Source organism: Jaculus jaculus, chromosome 13, assembly GCF_020740685.1.
Source record: "Jaculus jaculus isolate mJacJac1 chromosome 13, mJacJac1.mat.Y.cur, whole genome shotgun sequence".
Taxonomy (NCBI): domain Eukaryota; kingdom Metazoa; phylum Chordata; class Mammalia; order Rodentia; family Dipodidae; genus Jaculus; species Jaculus jaculus.
This window is the reverse complement of record NC_059114.1, coordinates 19,878,272-19,903,752: the sequence shown is the minus strand read 5'-3', so window position 1 is coordinate 19,903,752 and position 25,481 is coordinate 19,878,272. Positions and strand designations below refer to the sequence as shown.

Genomic DNA, 25,481 nt, shown 5'->3' with positions numbered 1-25,481 from the left:
TGCACTTCTTATAGAAGATCCCTAAGCCCCTAGTTGGTAGATGTAGATTCAGGCTAACCTCTCTCAACAGGTTGGTCTCCAAACTCAGGCTTCCCGTGGTGAGTGTATTTCTAAATAGATGGTGACTGACAAGCATACCCTTTCAAGCATTCCAGTTGTTTCTGTAAGCGCTGTTGTGTTTTTCTAGCGAGAGTCGAGCAGGCTGGGCAGTGAATAAACCCACAAGATTCTCTCAGCATGAGTGTTTTTGCCTACTGGACGAATCCAGAGAGAGAGACCACCACCCAAGTGGATGGTGTGTAGTGTATGTGTGTGCCAGATGGCAAACTACTGTCGGCTGCATGGCAATCGGGAGACAGGAAGAGGAATGCTAGAGAGAATGAGAAAGGGAACTGGCTGGCACTGTGAAGAGACAGGACACAGAATCAGCACCAAACACCATTAGAGGTGACCAACTCATGACAGGATCTAAGCACCAGAGCCTCCAGGGCAGGGCTCTGCGTGCGTGACAGCATCTGAAACAGGACCAGGAAGGACACTGGCATCAGGGACAGCTGCTGAGGTGAACCCACGTCCACCTGACAGGCCAAGGCTGATCAATGTATATAATAAAGGGCTGCATAACCCTCTCAGCAGGTGTTATTACATTGAAAAAACAGGATGGAATGGAAAAAAGCCACTCGAAAGTTTCAGTAATTCAATAATTTATTCCTCTAAAAAAGTGTGTAAAAGTATATAGCTCTCATCCACAAGGTATATATGAATGACATTTAAAATGGAGGCCTTTCGTTACTGTTTCTTTTTATCAAAGTCTTTAGTGTACTGCTCCAGCGCTATACTGTAGTTTTGAATGAACCTCACATACTTTTGTATTCTTTCAAATTGTTTGCTATATATAAAAGAAGCTCACTGCAAAATGCTTGAAGGAAAAAGAAACAAAAGAAATTCAGAACTTCCCAGAAATGTACAGCTTTTACATTTAAAAAAGGTTCTGAAATATACATACAAGCATGCCGGACAATCCCTCCTTCTCCCCTCCCCGCCTCTCCCTTTTAGTTCAAACCATGGTTAAGAGTTCTAATTTCTGCAGAATTTCCAAAATTAAAAATTAAAAAAAAATAAAATAACTTCTCACTCTGTAGCAAATCCAGGGCTTGTACATTTCAGATTAATTCTGTAAAAAACTCACAAGTAAAATAATGCATATTTAAGGGAAATATCATACAGGCTTTTCACACAGAAGTACATAATAGGATTTTTTTAAAATCTATTGCCATTCATTTATTTTTGCACAAAAAACGTATAAATATGTCACCAGCTTTTCTTAACTTAAAAAACTTAAATAAAAGACACCAGATGAAAACTACCCTTTGCTGCCTTAAAAAAATTTTTTTGTAGAATTTTTTTTTCTTTTTCTGCTTAGAATTGGGTTTCTAGGGAAGAAAAGCCCCTGCATTAAAAACAGCCCATTTAAAAAAAAAAAAAATTCAAAGTTCTGATGAATTCTGGGAAAAAGCAACCCCAAAGTGGTAAAAGATTACAAATATGTACTTTACAGTTTGTCTTCTCACCAAGATAACTGTACACAGTTTACAATCTTCATCATCTTATGCTCTTCAAAGGCCTTGAGAATTTCCCTTTCTGATTAAGAAAAAATAGCACTGCGATATTTTTAAAGTCAATTTTACACTGTACACATTAGATACAAATGGTTTGATATATCAGATTTTTTTAACCTATACATTGCGAAAATCGACCCTTTCCCCTTCAATTGGTGGAACAGAGAACAAAATTATCCATTTACAAGTTATTTCTCTGTTTTCACATTCCCACCACACTTTTTAATATAATGTTTTAAACGTTAGATTATTTCAAGAAAAATACTTTTACAAAATCTTATCAATTATTACATTTTTCCTTTTTTTCCTTTGTTAATAACCAGGACATGGAAGTCTCTTGGAAGAACTTTAAAATTTGCATGACTCTCCACAAATGATGAAGGCTCAATGCTTGGCCTGGTCAAGCGGCTCCAGGAGGCCGATCCCTACCCCCGCCCCAGACAGAAACAGCAACGCAGGGTTAGAAACAGGGTCGCAAAGACAACCCTATGGGCCTGGAATGAGGAGTCATAAAATACTTCAATCAGCCATTAATGCTTTAAAAAGGCATTTTTAAAAAATTCCCACCACAAAGGCTCAACTTCAAGTACTAATTTAATGGTTAAGTTGTAATATTTCTTTGAAATAATATTCCTATGGTCCAGAAAAAATTCACCATATTATAACTGATTTTATGAGAGAACACTTTGGGCTGTGATATGCACATGATATGTACATGAGTCCCTTATGAGCTAGTGAGAGGAGAGACCTGGCTTTCCATTAGAATTCTCTAGAAAAGGTATCTCCATGTGGCTGTGTAGACCTGATTAAGGTGCCTGCCTCCCGGGCTCTGGGCCGCCCTTGACTGCCCTCGGCGTGAAGTGTCATCTTTCGGGAGCGCTGACCACTCATCATGGCGGCTCTGAATGTATCTGTGTTCACTCCTTTTCCGGCTGCTAGGACAGGACAGAGGTATGTAGTCAGAGAATCCTATGGTGGGTCTGAGTAGGGTTTCAGCTACTGTACCTGGTCCTCAGGAATTTTAAAAAAACTCACAATATGACAAAACAATAAAAAATAAATAAACAAAATGAAACCGTCTCCAGACCGCTAGGCCTGATGCACAGTGCAAGTCAAGGGAAGCCCCGCCGGCCAGTGTGGCTGGGAGCCCGGGGGTGGCGGAGACCCCAGGACTGAACCATGTTCCTGAGCTGCTTCGTAGTTATCAAAAGTCCCAGGTTATGGAGTTCGGGTCCCCACAGGCCAGCCACCATTAGCTAGAGGACTTCTTCCGAAGGGCTGGGCTGCCTTCACTTTTAGCCAGAGGCTGAGAACAGACTTGTGCAAAAGGACTGTTTCTTCCGTTTTCCTCTTAAGCCACGAACAGCCACCACTCCCTGGGGCCTGGAGGCCGCACACACCACACACTGGTGAAAAGTCACTGCTTATGGAAGTTTCCAGGTCCTGGTGAGAAGTGTCAAGGAGTCACTGTGGCGATGAACACTGCAGAATGGGTGTGTGCCTGCTCAGGAGGCGTCACAGTGCTGGACTGTGGAGAGTGGTCTGAAGAAAAGGACGGGGCATTTGCAGAGTATAGCAGGTCCCTCAGACTGAGGCTGCGGGAGAAGGAACTGAGCCAGAGAAAACAAGTGCTTTTCCAATTAAAGTATATTCATGATGGCATTGTACAATTGAGTAAGCACCACAAAGTGGACAGGAAGGCAGGAAGTGCGGTCCTGGGTAGCCGGATTGCACGTGAGCCACGACAGGGCATTGTACTGCTCCAACACAAACCTGTAAGAGAGCACGCAGGTCAGCGGAGGGGCGGCTGCAGGTCACTGGGCTCACATCCCAGCACAGCCCACAGCTCAGTGGGCAGAGGGCCTCCAGGTCACTCCTTCACACGGTCCACTATGCCAGCCACAGAGTGCCATGGCATTGAGCACTGAGCTGAAGCAAGCCTGGGCAGAGATCATGTGACGTGTGTAAAAGACACAGTCCACAGTAAAAGGACCTAAGGGTACTTTGTAATGGTCAGATGCTGAGATAATTTTTGTTGAGTTGAATAGAATATATTATTGAAATGTTCACCAACAATTAACTTCACCAATTTCTTTCTTATTTTATTGTGGCTATTATGGAAAAAAAATCGAGCTGGGTGTGGTGGTGCCTGCCTCTTTAATCCTAGCACTTGGGAAGCAGAGGTAGGAGGGTTGCTGTGGGTTGGAGGCCAGCCTGAGACTACATAGTAAATTCCAGGTCAGCCTGGCCTAGAGCAAGACCCTACCCACCCACCCCGCAAAAGAGACAGAGAGAGAGAGAGAGAGAGAGAGAGAGAGAGAGAGAGAGAGAGAAATTGAGCAGCTGCTCTCCCATGTAGTCAATACTGGCTTGGAGTTCTTCAGCCTCCTGAGTGCTAGGATTACAAATGTGAGCCACAGGCAGCTTAAATATGCAGGTAGACACAAAGATCACACTGTATTCTTAGCTTCACCATAGGCTCAGGAAGCCAGATTCATGCTGGTCAGGTTTTTGCTCACCACTAATTTCCAAATCACGGTACATTACAAAAGCTCATGTTTTCTCAAGAATAAGTTGTATGTGTGTGTTGTAAGACAGGGTATCTCATGCAGCCCAGACTAGCCTCGAAGTTACTGTTATCAAGGGTGATCTTAGCTCCTAATCGTGCTTTTACCTTCCAAGTTCTGGGATGACAGACCTGTGTCATCATACCCATAGGACAAATTTTTATGGCCTGTTAAAAATGGTCCAAGAGCAGAGTGCTCAGCACTGCAATATCTCTATCACAGCTTCCAAGGCTCAGGGTCCATTGAGGAAGAGGTGGCGCAAAGAATGTAAGAGCCAAAGGAAAGGTAAGACTCCTTACAACATGCTCCAAAAACGGCCTGGATATCCATGACCTCACAGTGCCTGACACTACCTACACAAGACCATCATAATAAGAGGAAAAGATGATGACATCAAAATAAAAGAGAGACTGATTGAGAGGGGGAGGGGATATGATGGAGAATGGGGAAAGTGGGGGTAGGGAGGACATTACCATGGGACGTTGTTTACAATCATGGAAGTTGTTAGTAAAAAAAATAATAAATAAAAAATGGTCCAAGAGGATGAATCTATGCCTTGGTGATGCCTTTCCCAATGTAGAGTTCAAGTCTTGTCAGTTTTATTTATATGATTTATGGTGGGGAAGGTTGAGGAAGGCAGAAGTGTTTTCAATGCAAAGCACTTTAAGTTCCAGACACTGTTTTCCAACTGTTCTTTAATCTCAGATCTGACCTTTCACCATCATGAAATGCCACTCTGAACAGGAAATGTCTAAGTGAACAAAGTATGCATTGCCTGTGCCAGCACACATGGGCACTGCAGCTCTCAAGCTGCTCAGATACTGAAGTTCTGCACAAGCAGCAACATCTTCTCCATGAACATCACACTTGAATTAACACACACCATAGGAAAAACAAAAATAGGACTATAGTTCAGGCTGGAGAGATGGCTTAGCAGTTAAGGTGCTTGCCTACAAAGCCAAAGGGCCCGGGTTCAGTTCTCCAGGACCCATGCAAGTCAGATGCACAAGGTGGTGCATGCGTCTGGAGTTCATACACAGTGGCTGGAGGCCCTGGCGCACCCATTCTCTCTGCATCTGTCTCTTCCATAAGCACATAAACAAATAATAAAACAAAGTAGTGTAAGAGTATATTTCAAGCTGCCCTGCTATGTTGCCTTAGTCAGAATCTACCTCAGAACATCAGATGTGGTCTTGGAGTCCAGAGGGTGTGGAACCCGCTGAGAATTCCTGGCAGGGAGAAGTTCGTCCATCTGTGCTACAGATATGTGGTGATGTAGTGAAGCCTGGTGAGAGAAGAAAGACCATCAGCCTCAGTATGAAAAGAGCACAGTGCAGAAGAGGAGGCGGCCCAGGTCAAAGTCTTAAGCTGCTTGGTCACCTTAGGTGTGACACACACACAACTCCATATTCTAGAGCTGCCAACAAAGCAAGCTTCCTGTTTCAGCCCTCTCAATTTGTCTCTACAATCCACCAAGCTGCAACAGTTGCCACCCTGTACTTCGTTATCTGCTCCCTGGATTATTTTAAAACAAAACCAAATACTGTGTCACGTGCTTGTAACTCATTAAAAAGCAGTAGTAAGTATCCTACACAATAAAAGTTAGCAGTGGTCCTTCACATCACCAATTATTGCTACTCAACCCAGGCAAGTTTCTCTGACCAGCTCAAAATGTCTCCCTCTCTTCCTAGTCCCAAGGAAGACATGCCACAGGTATGAAGACGCAGCTTAACAGTGCAGAAAAGAACCTGATCATGTGTGGGCTGTATGTTGGAATGACAATATCTTTATGTTGAGTCAAACAGATTATCAAAATTTTTATCAATAATTAACTTCACCAATTTCTTTTTATTACTTTATTGTGGCTACCAGGAAAAAACAAAACACTGTCAGGGTCTTGCTATGTGGTCTACACTGGCCTGCAGCCAGTCAGGACTTGGCTGTGGAAGGCCTCACAGTCAGGATATGCTGTGTTGCATTCCTGTGATGCTGTGAAGCACAGTCTATCTTCCAGACCCTCCAAATCCGTCCTTTGCTCCAGAGGGTTCAAGTAGGAGTGCAGTTCTCAGGGAAGGTGGGGCAGGCAGGAACATTTGAGTCAGGTCGCATCAAAAGTTCCATACCCTATGGAGTAATGTGAGTGAGTGATCCCGGGACACCCATGAGGATGTTCCTCATCAACTGCTACCCAGTGGCCTCAGTGGAGTTTGTTACAAAACTAAGAAAGGTGACATGCAGAGAACAGCAGTGCATTCACACTGCACCTCGACTGATCATGCAGGAACTGGCGCTCTAACAGCTTCACAGGCTACTACTGCTGTGTGCTTCTGGTCTGTTCAGCATAGCTATGAATCCAGGGAATTATCTCAAACTACTCAGATTCGTGTATTACTCTGATTTCATGACAACTTAATAGCAAAAAAAAATTAATTTGTCTTTATAAGCTTTTTAACTCTCCCTTGCTTCCTTCCCAGAATATATGCAGATACTGTATTAAGTGTATCTTACAGATTATCTATAGTAATCCACCCTCCACAGAGTAAGTGCACAAAGACCCTCACTGTTTGATGGGTAACTTGTTCCACTGTGTGGGCATAGTAGAGTGGATCTAATTAGCCCCCTACTGATGGACATACGTCTTATTTATTTATTTATTTTTATTTTTTGAGGTGGGGTTTCGCTCTAGCTCAGGCTGACCTGGAATTCACTCTGTAGTCAGGGTGGCCTTGAACTCACAGCGATCCTCCTACCTCTGCCTCCTGAGTGCTAGGATTAAAGGTGCTACCACGCCCGGCTCCTTTTTTTTTTAACTTTGGTTTTTTGAGGTAGAGTCTCACTATATATAGCCCAGGCTGACTTGGAATTCTTTATGTAATCTTATGGTGGCTTCAAACTCTCCTACCTCTGTCTAATGTCATCTTTGTTTGTTTATTTGGAGAAAGGGTCTTGCTACACTGTCCAGGCTAGTCTCAAACTCAAGTGATCCTCCCAACTCAGCCTTCTATATGGTTGAGAACACAGACATGTGACAACTCAATGAGCCAACACGGCTTCCTGGAGGTAGGTGTGCCGTGTCACAGGAGGCATCGAGGCGTTATCACTCAGCACTACTTCCCACAGCCCTGCCTCAAGAGAACACTCGCACAGCTCGGTTTCTTGCCAATCTGTGGGTGAGACAGGGAATTCATTCTCGGTTCTTTTGTTTTTAATCCTTGAAATCTGGATTAATAGATTCCAAAAAATATACAAGAAGACACAAGTATAAACGCAATACTTTCTACTTTTTGCCCCATCAAGTGAGGAGAGTGACAGTGGCGGCTGGGGGAAGAGTGCAGCTGGTTGTGAACGCCCTCGTGCAGGCAGCTGAGCCATCCTGATGGGAATGCGACGTGGACCAGGAGAAAGACCATGGTACTGCACTGCAGGCCACTTCTACAGTTCATCCTTAGAACCCACAATACTCTGTGAGTTAATGTGCCTTCATTTCTCTACGACGTAGTTTTGCATTTCTCTCCTGAATGCTATCTTCCTATAATTAAAATACCCTCAGAGCATAAGTGACATGAAACAGCGAAGAGAAGTCTATAATGCTAACGTAAGAAATTTCTAACCCAAATCAAGCATAAAGCACTCATTCCTCGCAAATTTGAAATATCATCATCAGCCCACCTTCAGGAAGAGAGGGCACTGGTTCTGTGCCTGGGGACACGATGACCAAAACCACTGCGGGAGGTTCTCAGCTTTGGCAGTTGACACCAAGTACCCCAGGGCCAGAGGCTGCTGCTTGAGCTCTTCCGGGGCCTCTCTGGACAGAAGCCGCTCACCCTGGCTCTGAAAAGACAAACCCCCAAAGCACAGTCAGTGTTTATCACAAAAGTTCAAAGACCCCCTTCATCAGCTCACTCCATATAACACAAAAGACCCTGGTGGGGCTGGAGAGATGGCTTAGCAGTTAAACGCTTGCCTATGAAGCCTCAGGACCCTGGTTCGAGGCTCGGTTCCCCAGGACCCACATTAGCCAGATGCACAAGGGGGTGCACGCGTCTGGAGTTCGCTTGCAGTGGCTGGAAGCCCTGGCACACCCATTATCTCCCCCCCTCCCCGTGCCTCTTCCTCTCTTCCTCCCTCCCTCCCTCCCTCTCTCTCTCTCTGTCACTCTTAAATTAATAAAAATAAGCAAAAAATTCTAAAAAAAAAAAAAAAAAAAAAAAGAATGCCCTGGTGACCAAGAAAGATGACAGGAAGGCACACTGTCTTTGTAGCAGAAGAGAACACCTGTTAAGAATGACGGCTTGGTAGTAGGAGCCAGTAATGACTGACATCATCTGTCAGGTAAATGGAGATCTATCTGCTCCAATTTGCACTGAACAAAAAAATTGCTTTGGAGACAAGGACACAACATTGGAATGGGAAGACTGTAGGCTCAGAGAACGGAGAGCTGTCATGGCATATGTTCTTTCTTTCAGCAGCAGCCACCAAAAACCAAGGAGTATGCCTGGCTATCCACCATCACCTGACCCTGGTTAGGACAAGGTTACATACTCAGTGTCTGCATGGCACTTCTTTCCTGAGAAGCCAGCAGCAGGGGGCTGCTTTGTAGATGTTCTGAGAATCTAGAATCCTTGTGAGGATGGTGTCCAGGGAAGTGTTGCTGTGCCTTTCTTTGGTGGACAGTTCATGCATCTTTCTATCTTTCAATAATTATCAAGCATTAAAAATATGATTTTAGGCAAGATGTGGTGATTCACCTTTAACCCCAGCACTTGGGAGGAAGGTAAGAGAATCGTTGTGAGTCCAAAGCCATCCTGGTCAGCCTAGGCTAGAGTGTTACCCTATCTCCAGAAACCAAAACAAAATAATAATAATAATAATAATAATAATAATATACAAGATTTTAATGCAAGCAATAGTTCTGGAAAGCCTTCCATTTAGAGGAAGAAAATGATCCTTTCTACATTAAATTGTACTGAGGCCTTAGTGGTTAAGGCATTTGTCTGCAAAGCCAAAGGACCCAAGTTCGATTCCTTAGGACCCACACAAGCCAGATGCACAAAGTGGGGCATGCATCTGGAGCTTGTCTGCAGTGGCTAGAGACCCTAGTGCACACATTCTTTCTGTGTGTGTCTTTCTCTGTCTCTCTAAAGTTAAGCATAAGTTTTTAAATCTTTAAAAATTAAAGATGGGCTGGAGAGATGGCTTAGCAGTTAAAGGTACTTGCTTGTAAAGCTGGGTTCGATTCTCCAGTAACCACATAAAGCCAGAGGCACAAAGTGGAGCCTGCATTTGGAGTTCATATGCAGTGACTAGAGGCCCTTTCTCTCTCTACCTCCCTCCCTCCTCCCTTCTAAGTAAATAAAAATTTTAAAAAACTTAAGGGAGGTTGAGAACCTAAGATGTATGACTTTTATATTTCAATGCCATCAATTATAGGTACAAAGATTAATTGTGCAAACCTACTGTTAATGAGAGCAGTTGGTCTCATTGGCCCTAAATGAAGGGCTGATATTTCAAGTTGAGTGTTTTATTGTACATTAGTCCACCTTTAAAATTTGCAAGAAGTAGGCACATGCTATACTTTCATCTTTCTGTGGCTCCTGTGCCGGATGTCTAACTGATGCTGCTACCTAACAAGCCCCTGTAAAGGACGACAAGACATTGAAACCCCCCTCCTCCTAGAGGGGAGTTAGGGCAGGCTTGACACGAGGGCCGTCTGAGCGGCCCTTCCCCAGCTCCTCCAGCTTTGTGACTAAACCAAGCCTTCCATTGTCTCCCTCTTGATCAACCTGCAGTGAGTTCAGCACTTGCAAGAAAGGCAGGTCCTTTAAAGAAATAAAACCTGGGGGCTGGAGAGATGGCTTAGCGGTTAAGCGCTTGCCTGTGAAGCCTAAAAACCCCGGTTCGAGGCTCGGTTCCCCAGGTCCCACGTTAGCCAGATGCACAAGGGGGCGCACGCGTCTGGAGTTCGTTTGCAGAGGCTGGAAGCCCTGGCGCGCCCATTCTCTCTCTCTCTCCCTCTCTCTGTGTCTGACGCTCTCAAATAAATAAAAAAAAAAAAAATTAAAAAAAAAAACCTGGAAAACTTGCTGTCAACCTAACCCCTAAGCCTTACAATAAATAAATAAATAAAATTAAAAAGCTGGGTGTGGTGATGCATGCCCATAGCCTCAACACTTGAGTTGGAGACAGGAGGATAAGGAACACAAGGTTATTTTTGACCACACAGCAAGTTCAAAGCCAGCCTGAGCTACATTAACTGTGTCTCAAAATAAAACAATCTTTTGCTGCTACCTTGAACATCCTGGCTTCTTCCACAAAATGTTCTAGCCAGATACCTGAGTGGATTCAATTGTTTAGTAAAAGGAAAGACTCAAGGCCTCAGACCCTACTGCAGTTCTCAGCACAGAAAGAAAGGCCATGAGAACACTGCTGTTCAAAATGAGGCATTCAGGACTGTGAGATGGCTTAATGGTTAAGGTGCTTGCCTAAAAAGCCAAAGGATCCCAGTTTGATTCCCCAGGACCCATATAAGCCACAAACACAAAGAGGAGCATGCATGTGGAGTTCATTTCCAATGACTGAAAACCTTGGCAAGCCCATTCTTTCTCTTTCTCTCTCAAATAAATAAAAGCAGACATGCTTTTTAAAAATGAGGTTGCCAGGTGTGGTGGCGCACACCTTTTAATTCCAGCAGTTGGGAGGCAAGGGTAGGAGGATCACCATTAATTCAACGTCACCCTGAGACTACACAGAGAATTCCAGGTCAGCCTGGGCTAGTGTGAGACCCTACCTCGAAAAAAACAAACTGAAAAAATAAAATGAGGCATTCAGTTAAGGCTTGAGGATCAGAGAAAGGACAAAGTATAGCACGTGTCTGTTTCTTGTAAAACTAGCACGAAAGCCATGTCCTTTAAATGTACCGTTATGTCTGAACAGGGTTACTTCTGGTTGTTCAGCTGAAGATATCAGAGAAAGCCGTTTTTAATGGCCTAACCCTCAGCTCATAGCATTCACAACACAGTGATGAGGCATGAATCACCAGCAGTTCAAGAGTCAGCTTCTGGCCTTGCAGATCCCTAGTTGTGGGCACCCTAACCCTTAACACCATAGCATCAACCTGGACACTTCTATATAATCTTCCTCCTGATGGCCAGGACCATGTAAGAGAAGGCATCTAGGCACAGAAAGGGTTCACCCAGGCTCCTTGCAGAACAAGACACAAGCCATGTGTTCCTAAATTAAGTGTTTGTTGGCTATATAAAAGGCTGTTCAACTGGCCTTTTGGCCAGAGGAGGGCTTATGAGGAGCACTATTCTCAGAGACACGCTTGTTTAACACTGCATCCTTACCCGACTGTGCTGAAAGTGAGAGCCCACGCCAATTCCAGAAGGAGAGCCTGGAGAGGGAACTGGGGAGGAATTGGGAGAGGAGTGGAGGTTCCCAGTCATTAATATGCCAATGTCATTGTCCATATCATCTGGGAACGGAAGGTCAACAAACATATCATCTAGAGGGGAGAAAAAAACATGAAAGTTACAATGATAACCCCCAACATGCCCTTCATGATAGCCCACATCCCATCCTCCCCTCATGATGACCCACACCTCATCCTACCGCTCATTTTGTTTTGCTAACCTGTAACTGTTATGGACATGTACGTGTGTTAACTAAGGGTTAGTGATGTCTCGTGCAGGCAAGTAAGCAGATGTTCTTTCGTTTCGAGTCTCTCAAGTGATCATCCAACCAAGTAGTGACATGGTGGAAAAATGAAGAACGTAGAAGAAAACTTCAAACTCTACATAAACTCATACTAACATTAAGTAATAAAAAAAATATATGGCAAAACAAGTTGGGTGTGGTGGTGCAAACCTTTAATCCCAGCACTTGGGAGGTAGAGGTACAAAGAGACTATATAGTGAATTCCAGGTCTGTCTGGGCTAGAGCAAGATCCCACTTCAAAAACACCAAAAATAGTAATAATAAATAAAAACAGAAAATATGGCAAAACATTATAAAAGAGAGACTTGGTTATGACAGTTCAAGCTGACACTACCCAGCAACATAGCAGAATCCATCTATGTAATCAACTAGAATGTGAAAGACTGGAGGCTGAATGACTCATGTTAACAGGTGTGAACTTGCCCTGACTTAGGAGCCCCATTTCAAAAGCAGATCAAAGCACAATGTTTTCAGTAAGGAATTCTCTCCCACACTGGAAACAAGGCATACTCAGCAGAACACTGTAAAAAGACAAGTAGAAGAGCAAAGCAATGACCCACAGACCAGTCACCATGAATACTTATGCCAGGATCCCTTCCTCTGCTCACATATTGTCATTTTAATTCGGTCATACTATATATGATTTAATACAACTGATGTTAGCTGGTAAAATTTCTTCAAAAACAGTCCCAATGGATGCATAAAACTGAGCATTTTAATGTTTATGAATGATGCCAGCAATGACTATACAAGCTCTGTAGGATCGCCGTGAGTTCGAGGCCAGCCTGAGACTACATAGTGAATTCCAGATTTAAATAAATAAATAAATAAATAAATAAATAAATAAATAAATATTCGACCAATGTAGCACCTTCAGGGCTTCTCCCCATTGTAGGGACCTTTTTTTTTTTTTTTCCCAGTTTTTGTTTTTTGCCTTCACTCCTCACTGAAACTTTGCTTGTTTGCCACCCTGCTACTACTAGCAAAACAAGGGAATCAGGGCTGCAGAGAGGTGCTTGCTGGTAAAGCCAAAGGACCCAGGTTGGCTAGAGGACCTAGAGTACCCACTGTCTAGCTGCCTCCTTTAAAAAAAAAAAAAAAAATTTATTTATTTATTTATTTGAGAGAGGGAGAGGGAGAGGGAGAATGGGTACACCAGAGCCTTCAGCCATTGCAAATGAACTCCAGATGCATATGCCCCCTTGTGCATGCATCTGGCTTACATGGGTCCTGGGGAATCGAACCAGGGTCCTTAAGCTTCACAGGCAAACGCCTTAATCACTCAGACATTTCCCCAGCCCTATCTGCTGCTTGCTTCCTCCCTCCCTCCCTCCCTCCCTTCTTCTCTCTCAATAAATATTTATTTAAAGGAAGAAAATCAGGTATGGAGCTATTTTAGAGCAAGCTATATATGCTTCATCTTCAAACAGCTGGCTAACCCACATTCAAACCAGAGCAACAACTATTTACTGAAAGAATGGCGCCCATGTGCAGGAGACTATCGGACAATCATCTTTGCCTTGAATGATAAAAGGAAAGTAATCATCCAAAGGAGCAAAGTTAGTCATTTGGTTGTGGTAACTGTCATGACTAAGTTTGAGTATTACCTTGACTGAGTTGAGAAGCATCTAAGAGATGAACAAGGCACACTTCTGAGTGTAGCTGGGAGGGTGTGTCCATAGGGAATTAACTAGGAGGAGAAAACCCAGGCTGGAGAGGTGGCTCAGTGGTCTCAGTGGCTGAAAGCACTTGCTTGCAAAGCCTGATGGCCTGGGTTCAATTCCCCAGTACCCATGTAAAGGTAGATGCCCAAACTGACATATGCATCTGGAGTTTAATGGCAGTGGCAAGAGGTGTGCCCATTCTTCCCCTCTACAACTGCAAATGAATAATTTTTTTAAAGGAGAGAGGGGAAGTGGTGCCCAGAGTGTAGGTGTCACCACCCCATGAGCTGAAGCCCACATGGAGGTGTGAGTGAGCATCTCAGGCATTTTCTTTCTGCCCCTGGCAGCCATGATGAGAGCTGCTCTGCTCTGCCATACTCTGCCCGCCACGATGGACAGGATCCACGAGTTAAGTTCAATACTGATTCCCTCTCACTCCGCTGTTAGCACTGTACTACCACAGAGCAATTCGAGCTCTAAGGCTGTGCGAGTCTCAGACATCCAGTCCTCCTCCATGCCCACAGAAGACACTGCAGCAGCCCGCGGCTGCGTGTTCCCACTCTGCCCAGCTCTACCTCCACTTACCATTGTTGGGGCTGAACCCGTCTTCATTGGGGTAGTTGGCTGGAGCCACCTGGATGGTTGAGGATGTTGGGAACACCAAGATGTGGGTACAGGAGGCATCTTGAGGGGTGTTTAGTTGGGATGACTGCATGTTCAGTGCAGTACTTCGGCCAAAAACAGAGCCCATTGTGACAGCATCTTTCAAAAGGGAAGAACTGTCAATTCACCTTATGCCACAGTGAAGAGCCCCAGGATGAGGTAGGCAGAGGACTGGAATGGGAGCAGTGTGCCTCTAGTGCAAATGTCGTGAAGGCACACATTCACAACTGGGTGCAGTTGGTTAGTGTCTCTAAAGAACCTGCCTCAGAGCCCCAGTGGCGACAGTCTCACCCTCACTTCACATCCGAGATGTTAAGGTAAACGTGGACTTAGTCCACCGAGTATATTTTAGATTACTTACATTAGAAGTACTTCTAAAGCTAGATCCACCAGATTCTCTCCACCTAGGCTTGCTCAAAATTTATAAAACACTGTTCTCATAAAGGGTAACAGTCTATAAAAATGTTACCGTTCAACTGATGTTGAAGTAACATGCTGACTAAAGGCCAGCCTATGTGCTAAAGTATTGTTTCAATCAGCTACTGAACCATCACAGCCACCTTACATTAGCAACTATTATCCTTTTCAACAGACAGGGGCAGAAGATCAAATCTAAGGAGACCAGACTGCACCTTAGACCACACTCCACTGACTTCTTCTAGAAAGGGAGTGGAAAGGGTCCAAAGCATTTGGATGGTAAGAATCATAAAGAAGTTTTAACTGCTTAGTCATAAAATGATAAAATGGCTTAGTTGCTGCTTTAAAAAAACCTGTCAGATTTTAAAAAATTTCTTCAGCTCATGTCCTAACTCATGGGTACCTGGTACCTACAAGGACTGAGAGCTTGCTGGTATCAGTCTGTGCTAAATGCTTTTCTCTTCTTTCCATCACCATTGATCCTCTACCATATCAGAGACACTAAATATCCTTTTGAGGCTGCTTGGAGAGTTGGTCAAATACGGGCTTTCAAAAGTATGCATCTAGCTTAGCGATTAAGGAACTTGCCTGGAAAGTCAAAGGACGCAGGTTTGATTTTACAGGACCCACATAAGCCAGATGCACACAGGGGCATACATGTCTGGAGTTCCTCTGCAGAGGCTAGAGGCCCTGGCACAGCCATTCTCTCCCTCCCACCCTCCTCTCTGCCTCTTTCTGTCTCTCGCAAATAAATAAATAAAAATATATTTGTTTAAAAAGTATGCATTTTGGCATCTACTTTAGCAGTGTTTTGGAAAGTAAAGTTGCCATGGTAGCAATGAGTTGGGTTATTAGGCAACAGTAAGGAGCTATGGCTTTAAGAGCTTCACTTAACCCAATATGTTCTCTCTCTCAAGCTGTGGTCAACAAAGGTAGTAAAATACTTCCTTTGGAAGACATCAAATGGATTCCTTTTAAAAATCAAACCAATCTTCTCTTATGGTGACACAATAATATGTTCTCTGCCATCTGTAGATTTAAGTATGAATCGACTGTGAATAGACATAATACCTAATTAATAAAACTGAGAAAAGGAAATTTACCTGGCATCACCACAAAAGACCCCTGGGGCTCCATGGCAACGAGGCAGGCACTAAGGATCGAAGGAGAGTCCGCAGCAGAGATCCCACACATCCGGCACACATCCTTGAGCTGCTTGCTGATTGTCTGCAGTGAGCACTCTCCAAGGAGGATACTCCAATCTGAAGTCAGATATAATCAGTCTTTAGAAATTCAGATGGGTGTGAGGTTTTTGCTACATTTGCTTGGAAATTGAATTTTCATGACTAAACCCTAGAGGGGATACATCTTTCAACATTTAGTTCCTCACTTCACTACATTCAAAAAATGTTATTGACGTCTGTTCCACTTCATTACCACAGCAACAAAGGCCTCCTATGCTGTATGGAGTGATGTCTCAAATGAACTGTTAGGGCCAGCACAGACCCTATCAGGTTTAGGGACTTCAATTCCTCCTGATGCTTAGGCCAGCAGTGCTGGCAGGTCTCACCCTTTCTCCTCCTCCACATCTGATCCTTTCACTGGCCCTCAGCCCTTCTGAGTTTGCAGACACCAGTTCTACTTCCTGCTGGAAGGCAGGGATTTCCATGAAAGGCAAGCAGCAGGCAGTACACAGGGAAAAGTGAGTTTTTTCCACATGATGCCACCCTGAAGGGTCAGGCTGAAAGCGGACAGCACTCCTCTTTCTAGCAGTCAACCAGAGCATTATGTTCAACACAGTACTGCTGACAGAGGCCACTGTCTGCTGTGTGAGCCTCTCTGACCGACACTCAGCAGTCTGCATTATTCTTGTGCAGCAAACTGCTGTCAGGCCACATCCCACAAGTGGTTTCTTTCCTTTAAGAGCAGATAAAGGGGGGGGAGGGGAGAAATGCTTTTATGTTCCTAATGAAACTAAAACTGAAGTATGTATGGGAGAGAAAAACATGAAGAATGTGTGTCTTAAAGCTACAGAAGGGCTAGAGAGATGGCTTAGGGCTTAGTGCTTAAGCCCCTGCTTGTGAAGACTGAGGACCCCGGCTTGAGGCTTGATTCCCCAGAACCCATGTAAGCCAGATGCGCAAGGTGGCGCATGCATCTGGAGTTTGTTTGTAGTAGTTGACAGCCCTCGTGAACACGATCATTCTCATTCTCATATTCCCCACCCCCCCCCTCTGGCTCTCAAATAAGTAAATTGAAATAAACAAAAATTTAAAGCGGCAGAAAATCAGATGAATGGGAGTGAGCTCTGCACGCGACATCAAACTAGAGCATAAAGACACTCTATATGGCTGGAGAGATGGCTCAGCAGTTAAAGTGCTTGTCTGAGAAGCCTAAGAATCCAGGCTCAATTCTCCAGGTCCCATGTAACCCAGATGCACAAAGTGACATCTGGAGGAGTTTGTTTGCAGTGGCTAGAGGCCCTGGCATGCCCAGTCTCTCTCTCACCCCCGTCTCTAATAGACACTGTGTGGATCACAAAGTTGGAGATGAAGAACAGAAACCCGGTGAAATCTCAGGGCTCCTCCTGAGATGGCGCTAGAGATATGTGACCTTGGATAGACCTCAGCACCCAAAGGAGTGCTGTAGGTTAGTACAGAGATCACTTGTAAATGCAGTCATTCCTGAAAGCGCATTTCCTCTGTATTTGGAAGGGCTCCTCTAGTTAAACTTCCAATCTCTCCTGTAAGCAATAAGGCCGGAGGGGTGTCCATTCTGACAATCATGAAGGAAGAGGCAGACACCAAGCACCACACTTTTACCCCTCCTTTTCTAGCATGCTCTCACCTTCCCAAGGGTTTCAAATAGCTGACAGCCTTTAAGAAAAAAGACTGACTACTAAGCAGACTGGACAGGAAGATAGGAAATCTGAGAGAAATGAAATGACGAGTCCTCTAATGTATCAATCTCCAGGCTATTGATACAAGATTCATTTTAAGTGTGATAAGTGGTGATGCACGCCTTTAATCTCAGCATTTGGGAGGCAGAGAGGTAGGAGGATTGCCATGAGTTCAAGGTCACCCTGAGATGACAGAGGTAATTCCAGGTCAGCCTGGACCAGAGTGGGACCCTACCTTGAAAAACAAAAACAAAAACAAAAACAAAAAAAAAAAATTTTAAATCTGTATGCATGCACTAAATTTGTAACTGTGTCATACATAATGAGTAAGGGGTTAAAACATAAATTTAGAAGCTAGGCATGGTGGCACATGCTTTTAATCCCAGCACTCAGGATGTCGAGATAGGAGGATCATTGTGAGTCCTAGGTCAGCTTGGGCTACAGTGCTGCTTAGTGTTAAGGCACTTGCCTGCAAAGTCAAAGGACCCAGGCTCGATTCCCCAGAACCCACATAAGCCAGATGCACAAGGGGAGTTCGTTTGCAGTGGCTGTAGGCCCTGGTGTGCCCGTTCTCACTCTCTCTTTCTGCCCATTTCTCTCTCTCTCTCAAGTAAATTAAAAAAAATAATAACAAAACAAAACTCCACTGGTTTGTCCCTTGAACAGAAAGCACTCTAAAATTCGCACTGGTGTCATTCTGCCAGTGCTAAGGTTGTTCCCTCTGCTCAGCTTCGCCTCCACCCCACTGCCTCAGAGATTTCTCACCTTTAAGCTCTCCGTGGCCAAGACGGCCCAGACGACCAATTACCACTCTCCAGGGCAGAGATGTCATTTGGACAATCCCTAGGCACCATTCCCATAGTTTCTGCAGCCCAATCTTGCGGGCAGATACTTTACTCTTTCGTGACCTAATGGAAAGAAATGGGTCCCTACATGAATCTGTTAGAATTTAGCAAGACACACAACAGAATCCCAAAGCCCATATCCATACTGCTCCTATACATGGAATAGACACACCCTGAAAGAAACAGACATCATCAGCTCACACATGTTATAGACATGAAGGCCTCTCACCTGCTTGGTAAAGCAATATTTACAACACAGGTCTCTAGTAATTCCCCATGGAGGTCAGTGCAGGAAGCCAAGAGCCAGCGCTGGTCATGAGACAGACAATAGCCCACAAAGAGTACATTGTATTTCTGGCTCGCCTCATCAAAGGTCTCTCCCATGTCCGTCTTCTTCTCTTTGATCGGGGCCAATATGAAGGGAGGAGAGTAAAGCTGGATCGGGCTGGGCCGCTGCAATCAAAATCAGTCAGTATCAATACAAAGCCACACAAGTCAACACAACCCAGAACAGCACTAAGGGTGAGGGCCGCCACCAGGGAGTAACGACAATGCACCAGCCTCTCTCAGGAACTAATAGGTAAACAGAAATGAGAACAAGGGCAACAAAAGTATTATTTAAATGCTGTAAGCTAGGAAATGCAAACAATGTGCACTCTGCTCATTAAAAGAAGTTACTACTATAAAAAAATAAATTAAGCCAGAAGCTGGACATGGTGGCTCACGCCTTTAGTCCCAGCACTCGGGAGGCAGAGGTAGGAGGAATGCTATGAGTTAAAGGCCACCCTGAGACTACATAGTGAATTCCAGGTCAGCCTGGGTTAGAGTGAGACCCTACCTTGAAAAACCAATAAATAAATAAATAGAATAATAATAATAACTAATTAAACCAGGATTATTAAACATTAGGAAAGTAGAAACTAAACACTAGATGACACTACATTCACTAGAACGTCTAAAACAACAACGGTAAGAGAACTATAGAGCAAGGAGCACACACACACAGGATGCCCCCTAGGGGACAGCGCACGACGCTAGCTGCTTATGCTGAACACACACATGCATGCAGGTTCCCCAGTAACAGCTGTGCTAACAGTCACAACAACATTCAGGTTGAAATGATGTAACTATCCCCCAACAGTAGACTGAACAATAAACAGTGACACCCATGGGACATTACACAGCAGAGATGAAAGATGGACCACACACAACCGACAAATGGTCTCACACAGAGAACAGAAGACATGTGATCCAAACGCAAAGCTCACAAGCAAGCGAAGTGACGTTATTAGAAACCTGATCACCACTGGGGTGACAACATGGGGCATTCACAGAACTTCTGGGTGCTGATCGTGTTTTATTCCCAGGCTTGCTATGTGTGCTTTACCTCCAGAGACCTATGGCATGGCTCACTTGTGGGGCAGCCTGGGAGCGCCCTCCGGGTGTGCGTGTGTGTGATGTCAGAAGACAAGGCATCAGCCATTACCAAAGATAAGTGTGTTCAATAAAATTAGAAGATGTCATCGCCATCTCTGTTTTACAGCTACCATAAACACCTCAACACTTGAGACAAAAAGAGACTCCAAAACTTCCCATAAAGAACTAGATAGTAGACTAAAAATCATTTTTTACCACACTGGCCATATAAGTACAAGTAGTAAGCAAAATCTGACCTACACCCAGAGTTAGGGACCCCTGACCTACACACCGTGAAACACAGGAACACCAAGTAACAGGATTTTAGAGCTAAAAAGGACTATAGAAGCACTCTAGCCCAATCCATTCATTTTAGGTGTTGAAAGCTCAGGCCCAGAGATATTTCATGATTTACTCAAAGTTGTGAAGCTCATCCATCACTAATCCATTAACTCTCTCTATGACCCAGAAATTCCACTCCTAATTACTGAGCAAACTAAAAAACATCTTCACAAAAAACTTTATACACAAATGTAACAGTAGTCATATTCACAAAGGAGAAAGTTTCCCAAATGATTACCAGCTAATGAATAGATAAACAAGGTTGTGTTATATCTATCCCAAAGAAGATTATTTAACAATGAAATGAACTGCTGAAGAAGCAGGGATATGGTCAGAGAAAAGAGAGGAGAAAGAGAAGTAATGGCTGATTGGTATGAGGTTTCCTTCAGGGTTCAAAGTGATGTTCTAAAACCAGCAGTGATGCCACATAACTCTGTGGATACACTTAAGCCACTAAATACTTCAACTTAACTTGACAGTAGACCCCTACTGTGGAAAACTGCACAGGCTTGGGCTGCAGGTCACTGAGGAATCAAGCTGGAGCTAGAATCCTCCTCCCTGTTGTTGTCCAGCAGTCAGAAAGCTAGAAAGAACTCTCTTGAATGCAGCCTTTTGGGAGAGAGAAGTCATCAACAATGCCACACAGCAGTGAGCCCTGCAAAATCCAAGATCAGCCAGACAGGCCAAATGTGCCAAGTGGTAATAGTGGCATGTCTGTTATAGTGGAAACCAATGGCTCTCTAACTGAACTGGAAACCCACTCCACAGGAAGTAATACATGTCTGGTACTGAAAACCTAGTCAAAGGCCTATGGCAGGGGAGGTTATGCGCCCCAGGGAAATAACATGTGCTGTTATTTGGTTAAATGCATACATTATGCTCACCAAACTGTTCTGTATGCACTTTTTAAAATGTTGATACCGATATATTAATGCTACTCAACACTCACCACAGTGCTGAGAAGTGATAGAGGAGTGTTCAGCACTCAGACATCTCTATCATACCCTCCAAGGCCCAGGGTTCATTGTGGATGAGGTAGCAGAAAGAGACAAAGAAAGGGTAGGACTCCTTACAGTGCAGGCTTCCAGGCACAAAATGGCCTAGATATCCATGACCTCATAGCACCTGGTATTACCTACCTAACGTCCTCATAATAGGAGGAAAAGATGATGACATCAAAATAAAAGAGACACTAATTGGAAGGGCAAGGGATTCAATGGAGGATGGATTTGAGAGAGAGGAATAGAAGTGGAGGGAGGGAATTATCATGGCATTTATGGAAGTTGTCAAAAAGTTTTTTAAAAAGATCAGTTTTATAACATGAGACTTTCTCTAAATAAAGCAGGTATGTGAAAGGAGAAAAGGCAAAGTGTGGTTGCCTGTAAGTTGTGTGTAAAACGAAAGGTTCATAAGTCAAATCTTTTTGATACAATAACGTGTGCCAATTCTACAGGTGAAATACAAACTGTTTTGTTTTTCTTTTTTACAGGTCTCGCTCTAGCCTGGAATTCACTATGTAGTTTCAGAGTGGCCATGAACTCACGGGGATCCTAATGCCTTTGCCTCTTGTCTGCTGGGATTACAGACATGCACCACCACACTCAATTCAAACTTTAATACTGAATGTTTTTACTGTATTTGATAAATCATAGCTGTATACATACATCATTTACATTGCTACCCCAGTATATGTATATAATGATCAGAACAGGCTAACTGGTGTACCCATCACCTCAAACATTTATCAATGTCCAAAATTCTCTCTACTTGTACCAAGCTATGTTTATGAGATGCTTAGTACCCCATGAAAGATAAGAATGATATCAGCAATAGATTTTTTTACAAACTTGAATGAGGGGGCCAGGGAGATGGTTGAGCAGATAAGTCTCACATCTCCAGCTGGAGTACCAGAGTTCCATCAATTGCTAGATCCCATGTAAAAGGGTAAGTTTTGTGATTCCACCACAATGATGGCAAGATGGGAAGTACTGAGATGGGAGGCAGGGGCAGAAGAATATCCCAGAAGCTGGTGGCAAATACATCAAAAACCAACAGAACCAGAGTCCAAAGTGAGAAACCCTGCCTCCAATGAGGAGGACCAACCCCAAAGTTGTCCTCTGACCTCCACATGTGTGCTGTGATATCGGTTCACCCACACTCAGACACGTACACACACATAAATAATGAAACAAAAGGAAGAAGACCCGTTCAGTGTAAAGGAACCACAACCACACATCTTTCCTGGGTTATGAAATGCCTGTATGAGGCCTCCCTCAGCCCCAGTCCTGGGAGCAGCAGACGACAGGTGCCACTCACGGTTCACCCGGCATCCTCAATGCTCCCCGGCCTGGTGCAGAGCAAGCGATACCACCGTCCTCACACACTGCTCTTGCTGCGCACAGAAGCAGAGGCAGGTGCCGCTCCTTCATGCAGTCACGTTTAAAACCGCAGCAGGCGTTTACAGCACACGGCTCTGTTTCTCTCTTGCTGTACGCAAGGAGAGAGGAGGGATGACTACTTGAAGCATGTTTGCCACTTACTTTAACCCAGCCCCCACTGCATCTCAAGAGCTGCTGGTGGTGCTCTGCCACTGTGCTACCCCTTAAAGACGTTCTAGATATTTCAGCATGTCTTTGTAGTGGGTAGACACTCTTTAATTTAATCTCCACTATGAAATACACAATGCTGTTGGCTACTACTCTGAAGTTATGATCACTTCTCAACTAAGGATAAAGAGACAACCGGGACTGAAGAGAAGGCTTGGTGGTTAAGGTGAAGCCTAAGGATCCAGGTTCGATTCCCCAGGACCCATGTAAGCCAGCTGTACTAAGTGGCACAGGCATTTGGAGTTAATTTGCAGTAGTTGGAGGCCCTGGCATGCCTAGTTCCTCCCTTTCTCTCTGTTTCTTTCTCTTTCAAATAAATACAATAGAAATCTTATTTTAAACAAAAGCCAGCCAGCTGTGGTGGCGCACACCTTTAATCCCAGCACTCAGGAGGCAGAGGTAGGAGGATTGCCGTGAGTTCGAGGCCACCCTGAGACTCCTTAGGGAATTCCAGGTCAGCCTGGACTAGAGTGAGACCCTAACTTGAAAAACAAAACAAAAAAATAAATAAATAAATAAATAAAAAATAAAACCACCATACCTGACTACAAAGAAAATTCAAAATTTCTAGAGCCCAAGTAACAATAGGGGCACATTTCTTTTTTATTATTAATTTATTTTTAAAGTTCATTTATTTAAGAGAGAGAGAAGCAGATTGCGGGAGGGAGGAGAATGGGCACACCAGGGTCTCAGGCCACTGCAAACACTTTATGTGAGTCCTGGGAATCGAACCTGGATCCTTAGGCTTTGCAGGCAAGTGCCTTAATCACTAAGGATTTTCCCCAGCCCAGCCCTCCTTCCACACCTCCTCCCTCCACGATCTAGAAAAGGCTAAGAGAAAAGATAAATTTTACCAAAGTGAAAAACCCAAATTCCAAAGAAGTAACTATGCTAAAAGTGTCAAAAATAGAAACTATATTAAAACCAAAGTGAAAATAGGATGTCAGGGGAGCAGTATCTTCTCTCCTTCAGGACTAGGCTGACCCAAACGTTTCTAGCCACAGCACTCCTGGCTTCACTCATCACTTCCTAGCATTCCTTGTAACAGAAGCACATCATGGTTTTTCCAGAAACATTACCAATAGAAATCTCCAGTGGTTGGTGTCTTTACGAAGTTCTCTTAAGGTAAAGAGGTGTCTGGTGCTTTTATTAATGGGTACCATTCATGCAAAGCAGTTGTGAGCACTGGTAAAGGGTTTGAAAATTCTAAACACTACGCTGTACAAGCTATTTTCCAGATAAGCTGACTGGAAACAAGGAAAGTATTTAAGATGTATATGGCTGTGGTGATATAAAGTTCTCTTTGAGGTACACAAAACAGGTCCAAGAAGATGAAGGCAGGAAGGCGCGCTTCTTTGCACACACGAGCACTGGGGCATGAACAGCGCGCAGGATGAGAAGCGCCGCCCCAGCAGTCACGCCGCTCCCCTCTCTCGACTACACGCAGGTGAGCGAAAAAATAAATATCTGCTGAAAAGAACTCCAAATGTCAAGTATCTTACTGGCCTTATGCCCTAGGTCAAAAAATAAAAAAGACAAGCTTGCTCATCTCCTATCTCAGAGAAGATATCTTTTCTATTTTAATTTAAAAAATAAAGAGAACTACCAATTCTTCTCAGAGAAAATCAGAAGACCAAGCAAGCAACCAATCAACCTCCAGGTTAGATAAAACATGATCTGGTTTGCATCTTAGTATAAAAACTTTCTCTCTACAAGGTTCTGCCCACCAAAACTCACTTCCGGGTTCTTGAGGGCCATCTCGATGCTGGCTGCAGGCCCAAATCCTGTCAGGGATTTGATGTGGATCTGTGTAGGCAGAGGTCGCCTGCACTGGCAGTACACTGAAAACGCCATGGATTTCAAGTATTGGATGTAGAGAACTTGTTCATCCTTCATTGTCTGCAGCATGTACTGGCAAGGCACAATCTAGAGACACAAATAGTGGTAATGTTAAAACCTGCAAGTTGTCAGACATCTGGAGAAAGAAATTATGCCTCAAAGTATGTAAATACAGTAAAATTCAATCCAAGTGCCTTCTAGTGAAATAATCTCCTACACCTCAACTGTCCACCAGCAAATTCAGTAGAAGGATCATTACGTTGCTCTGTCTGCACCTTCATTCGAAGCTCTCCTGTTCCCACTGCAGGCGTCAGCTCTAAAGGCACTGCTGCCATGGCTGCAACAAACGGAGCTTGCATTTTAGTCTCATTCTCATTTGGGTCAGGTACACACATAGTGTGCTGGAGTTACTATCTAACCATGTGGGAAACAACCTTTTAGAACAATGAAAAACTATCAATAATCTCCTTTGAACACCTTAACTTTAATCTTTTCATCCTACAAGCTTTCGTTAGTGGATATTAAATGAAATCAAGACACCCAAAGCATCATTTTAGGTGAAAAATTTCACCTAAAAGAAGTATCAAAAAAAAAAAAAAAGAAAAATTCAGTCACACAGTTGGAAAAAGGTGCAGGGGTAAGCACATTCATTCAGGACTAAAAGTAAAGAAACAAATATGTTTTTGAAAAGTAATTTGAAGATATCTACCAGTTATCTCTATTGACATAAAAAAATTTTGTTATATTTTAGAGAGGGAAGGGAAGGAAGAGGTGGAGAAAGGGACAGAGAGGGATTGGCATGCCAAGGCCTCAGCCACTGTAATCAAACTCCAGATGCTTGCACCACCTAGTGGGTATGTGCAACCTTGCACTTGCCTCACTTTTGTG

At 43.9% G+C, this 25,481-nt stretch overlaps 1 protein-coding gene across 3 annotated transcripts in view; it reads right to left on the bottom strand.

Moving 5' to 3' along the window:
• Positions 1-687: 687 nt before the first annotated feature.
• Med13l (mediator complex subunit 13L) overlaps positions 688-25,481 on the bottom strand; it is a 276,451-nt gene continuing 251,657 nt past the window's right edge. For all 3 annotated transcript variants that reach the window (XM_045133163.1, XM_045133164.1, XM_045133165.1), the window contains 9 exons: positions 24,492-24,680; positions 18,620-18,843; positions 18,311-18,453; positions 15,750-15,908; positions 14,152-14,328; positions 11,533-11,690; positions 7,856-8,017; positions 5,359-5,471; positions 688-3,392 (listed from right to left, as the gene is read on the bottom strand). In XM_045133163.1, coding sequence (XP_044989098.1) covers positions 3,260-3,392; positions 5,359-5,471; positions 7,856-8,017; positions 11,533-11,690; positions 14,152-14,328; positions 15,750-15,908; positions 18,311-18,453; positions 18,620-18,843; positions 24,492-24,680 — 1,458 coding nt within the window. In that variant the 3' untranslated portion in view covers positions 688-3,259. The remainder of the gene's footprint in view (positions 3,393-5,358; positions 5,472-7,855; positions 8,018-11,532; positions 11,691-14,151; positions 14,329-15,749; positions 15,909-18,310; positions 18,454-18,619; positions 18,844-24,491; positions 24,681-25,481) is intronic.